Source organism: Oratosquilla oratoria, chromosome 35, assembly GCF_046742065.1.
Source record: "Oratosquilla oratoria isolate Oo_2021 chromosome 35, ASM4674206v1, whole genome shotgun sequence".
NCBI classification, from domain to species: domain Eukaryota; kingdom Metazoa; phylum Arthropoda; class Malacostraca; order Stomatopoda; family Squillidae; genus Oratosquilla; species Oratosquilla oratoria.
The window spans coordinates 1596153-1601565 of NC_134811.1; the positions used below are offsets into that span (position 1 = coordinate 1596153).

At 36.4% G+C, this 5413-nt stretch overlaps 1 protein-coding gene across 1 annotated transcript; it reads left to right on the top strand.

Annotated features, from left to right (window-relative positions):
- LOC143018467 (DNA-directed RNA polymerases I and III subunit RPAC2-like) lies at positions 1–4077 on the top strand. The gene is made up of 4 exons (XM_076173834.1): positions 1–203; positions 782–879; positions 2624–2780; positions 3970–4077. The coding sequence occupies exons 1-4, from the start codon at positions 132–134 to the stop codon at positions 4018–4020; spliced, it is 378 nt and encodes a 125-aa protein (XP_076029949.1). The 5' UTR covers positions 1–131; the 3' UTR covers positions 4021–4077.
- The last annotated feature ends 1336 nt before the right edge of the window (positions 4078–5413 follow it).

A 5413-nucleotide genomic window follows, 5' to 3' on the forward strand; every position in this document is an offset into this window, starting at 1 on the left:
TTAGGGTCGTGTCTCAATGTTTATTTACATTGTGAAATTCACATGTCCACGAAGCTGTACACGTCTAATTATACAAATCACAAAGTAACTGTGCCATTACGAATATTCAGTTTATTTACAATTAGATTAAAATGCCTGTTGGAGAAGATGGATTTCGACTTCCAACTGTAGATCAAGAAGAAGCGAAGAACAAATTAGAAATAGTAAGGCAATGTTTACGTGACTGTGTTTTGTCGTGTATTATTATTATATAGATTACATATAAACATTATCGCACACATATACTCGATTGTTAACAATTTATTAAGATGTGTATTTGTCATACAGTGACTAATATTCGTATATGAAGTATAAAGATTATTATTATAGTGGTGGTGTTATTTTATTAGAAACATCTTTAATATAATCACAGTTTTGTTAAATTGACTAATATTTTAAGAACATAATAAAGAAGTGCAAGAGACCATAAGGCTTGCACTAGACAGTTCCATGTCCATTACCACCTATCATCCCCATCCATAAAATTGTCTAACTGTTTCCTAAAGCAACCAATAGGTTCAGCACTCACTAGTACATGATTACTTATCATCTTATTCTTATCTTTAACTTGGTTTAGATTAGGAACCATATTATAATTATGATATTGTAGCTAATTGTATATGACAGTTTGTCTTTAGATTTTTGTTGGAGGTATTTTATCTCCTAGGGTGCTTTCAGGGATTTATACATGTTTTTTCAATGCAACTTACATAAATTTTTCATAAAATTTTCCAAATTATAGGTAAGTGGTGGAGGCCAAGATGAGTTTTGTCGAACAATTATCATCAATGATGAGGACCACACTTTAGGCAACACACTAAAGCATGTCATAATTCAGAAGTAAGTACTCTCTAGAAAACATCAGGTAAATGTTTATTGTTGGGCCACTGGTGGTGAACATTTACCAAATGTTTGTCACAATACCAGGTATTATTCTAGTTGTGCACACAAATGTGATATAGTATTAGAAAATTAAGTTTTAATTTGATAAATTATAATACATGAACGTAATATGCAATTTTCTTGGTGGAAATAACAAAAAAGCCTTGCTACAAGCAAATCTACTAATAAACGAAGCCACTAAGATACAGTCCAGATGCCATATTGTCGTCTGTCTAGTCCAATCACTGTCAGTTAGATGATGGCTTTCACATAGTTCTCCAACTTCAGGTGACGTTAATAAGCACTGTTACAAAGACAAAAGGGCTTCCTTGGACTTTCTGAGAGAACACAGGGTTCTGCCGTAGTCTGTTAATTGCCTTAGGTATAATAATAATCAGGCTGTCAGCATCCGTGATGATGATGACAACCCAGATGATCTTTAGAATTTGAGGTACCGAATTACTAAATATAGGTTAGGTTATGTTGGTTAGTTAGATTAGGTGGGTTAGGATAGGTAGGTTAGGTTAGAATAGACAAATTTATCATCCTTTCGTTTCTTCAACCTTGGCATCTATCAAAACAAACATGGTGTCATTCAACTGCCATGACTTCATTTGTTAGTAAATCAGTTTTAGCAACTTTTTGTTATTAATGTCTGCCTAGGAAATCACATTATGTTGATGTATTATAATTTACAAAATTAATAATTTTGTATTGCTATATTGCATAGGTCACCTCAAAAAATTTACCCAATGCCATTTTTACATTATTGACTTTGTGCTTGGAACTTGTATACATGATTTACTCATATCTGGTTTATTGAACTGACATTTTACACGTACCATATCTGCATATCTTTACCATGATTCGTAATTATTATAATATTTCCTGAACAATTGTAAGCTTATGGGATTCAGTTCCAGCAACATGCAAAAACATTTTTCATTTTTTTCTTTTGTTGATCTGAAAGATATATTTTTTCTATTTAATGGTTGGGTTAGGACAGGAGCTATTGGACACTAAGTTTCAAATTAAATATCTATGCTTCTGTGTTTCTGGAATTTTACCGCTTGGAATTTATAGACTGCCTTGTTGTACACACTGAAAATTTGATATTATTTCATGCATGTGAATTAAGTACCTGGGTTACATATTTACAGCAAGTACATTCATGTTATTTCTTTTCAATCTTCTCATTTTTACTCTGATATCTGTCCTTGAAAATGTATTTTTCTCATTTTCTCAGAATCTTTTAGCAGTATTGGCATTTATATTTTTATTTTTTCATTCACATTTAACAGTTCTGCAAAGTGGTCTTTGCATGACCCTGTAACCTCACCATCCATGCTTATTGTATCCTATTATCATTGTTTATTCTACACTACATTTCCTTCATCTTTATTATTTCATTAACTGGCCTTAAAAATTTTCTTAGTCTTTTTCAGATCTTCTTCTTGAATCTCTTATTCATTTCATTCCTGTGTCTTTTAAATTCCCTTCCAGGTTCCTCTGTTTTTCTCTCATCAGAGCTCATATTTCCTTATATTTTTTATTAATTCTGCATTTGTTCCAGTTTTGTACATTACCATTCATAGTTAGGTTACTCAATTTTTCATCGCATGATTGGTTATCATTAAATTTTTGGATAATATTGTATATATGTGCTTTTTTGTTTATTTATTAATTTTTTTTTTTATTGCAGTCCAGCAGTACAGTTTTGTGGCTATACAGTACCCCATCCCATGGAGAAGAAAATTCATGTAAGAATTCAGTCAAAAGATGTACCAGCAATGGAAATTCTCCGACAGGGCCTGATAGATTTGAAAGCACAGGCAGAAGACTTGAGAGAGATGATAAGGGTAATTTTTTCAGTTGTAAGGTTGCATGATTAAAAGTTAGGGATGAAAGAAGGCTGTACGAGAAGTGATGATGGAGTTAGGATGAATGTGAGTGTGAAGTGGAAGAGGCTTGGGGAAATAAAGAGTTTAAGTGATTCACCATGGTCTTGGATCACGTGTTGGACTTGTGATCAACACCTATTTTCCTCCCGGAAGAGAGCTCAGAGCTCGTATATGACTGATCTGTGGGTAATGCTGTGACCTTTACATGCACACACACCCCCAACTCCCTGTCCACGAGAGTTGGAGTAATGACTTGCAGCGATACTGAAATTATTTCATCCCTGGGTGAGATTCGAACCCGGACCACCGAAGTGGTGCCTGGGAACTCTACCAACCGTGCCATCGAGTTGTGTCTGGGTTTGTATGTAGAATTGAACAGAGGAGTGGATATGGAGGTAAATCATAGAGTAAGGGCCCAGTTACACCAAGCTTACGACCTTTTTCCGACCACCGGCGACCAGGCTGATTTGTGTCATTCCTCTGTTTATAAAAAGAATTCAAGACATTGCAATTGGAATGAATCTCCTCTGTCATGAAGATGAACATGAAATAGCCACCTGGCACTAACCATAAGAGAAACAAAAGTGCCACCATCGAAGGTGGTTGGAAACAGGTCGTGAGCTTGGGTTGACTGAGGTTTAAAGGAAGTGAATAAATATCTGGATGGACTGAAAGGTGTTATCAGAATCAATCAATCAATCAATCAATTGCACCAGGTCTTTCTTGCAGGAGACCAGCTCCTCCCCAGGTACCTGACAGAAGTCACTGGATCAGCCCATAAGACAACCAGAGAAGAGATTTTGTGTTGTCTTTTCTGCATGAGGGGACGGACAGGGGGCGGGGGTTGCCTTGGCTGATGGAGATAGTACCTTGGCTGAATTATGTAAAGCAATCCAAGAGCTATTGACATTCAGGCAGACTGAAAATACTTACAGTCTTTCCCCCAAAGACAGTAATATCACTAGACTACTCTGTTTTGACAGGAGTTGGTATCAGAAATAATGAAATGCTCATCGTGGAGGATGTTCTTTCCCCTGCCAAGCATCCAAAAGTCATGGAGGTGAAAAAAACAACAACAATAAGAAATTTTATTTATATACTCATTTTTTCAGCCCTCAAATTAATTATGTACCCTTTTTCTTTTCAGGAGGAAGTTAAGAGACATGATGAAGCAAAAATTGACCAGGATGAAACATAACTTAGTATATCTGTTTTTATTGTTATTTGCATTTCATTGATTAAAAATATGTTCCACTAGATTGTTTTAAGTCCTTGGTACATACATCTCAAAGAGCCTTCTTCCACCTTCATACTTATCCATTGTTAATACTGTGTATAAAGAAATCACTTGGGTAAGTCTTACTGATGAGCCCTTTTCCTATGATGATGCCTACATAGGCGTCATGAGGCACAAGTGGGTACGGGAGGATGCTGGCATTGGTGTATTGATTATGTTTATTTTGTAGTTGTAGCTGAATGACCCCCATATTTTGTGAGCTTGCCTGATCATATTTTCTGTGGTTATAGATATTCAGAGTGAAAGAGAACGGATAATACACCTGTAACTTTACATTTTATAATGCGAGTATTGTGATGCATCATTGTACACCAGGCAGCTGATGCTGCTTGCTAGAATTCGACTTGGATGGAAGAGGTAGACAACTAGCATGGGAAAAGATAAGGACCTATGCTAGAAAAAGACTAGTAATAATGTTTACTCAGGTTTTTCTAAATGAACCACCAAACTCAATATTCCAACAATAACCCCCAGACATATGCCACACAGGAAAACCTTCCCTGGCATGTTTGCACTCGGGACACCAACATTAAAATATAGTACATATATACATTTACAAAAGGCTTTTTTCCCCTTTACAAGGGAGGTAGCCAAAGTCAAAGGCATAAATCCACTCCCATTCATTTCATCCCAATATACTCCACTCCAATTCACCACACCTCCCTCCCTCTTATCTTGGCTCCTGGATGATGGGTCATCCCTGCACCTCGCCCACTGCCCTGGGTCAGAAGCAGTGTCACAAGACACAGCACGTCCACAGCAAGGCTGCTTCATTAAATCGGCAACCCCACCTTTCCGTCCCCTCTTGCAGAAATTGAGAAGACGAGGAGAAATCCCTTCAGCTTTGCATCAATTTATTTTTCACACATACTCCCTCATCCCCCATCCCCCACCTAATCCCCCTCATGCATCACAGTATCATCTATACACAACCACTGGTAATACTGTAAAAAGAATACACTTGGGTAAGTTTTACTGATCAAAATAACTAACATGGGGAAAGATCAGGACCTAAGACTTGCCATGTATTTACTAATTGTAGTATACAGATAAGGAGCAACACTCATTGGGTCCTATCTCTTATCCAATTTATCATACCTAGCCTCAGATTCATGTACACCTCCAAGTTGGTTTATATCCTTAATTTCCAATCATATTTAGATTTGAATTCTTGTATTGTTCCAGCTTGGGCTGTATCACTTCCTAAGCTATTCCAAGTATTTATAAATCTACATGGAAAGCTTTCTTCACATCCTTTAGACGTGTCTTCTTTAATTTGTTCTCAAATGTGTGT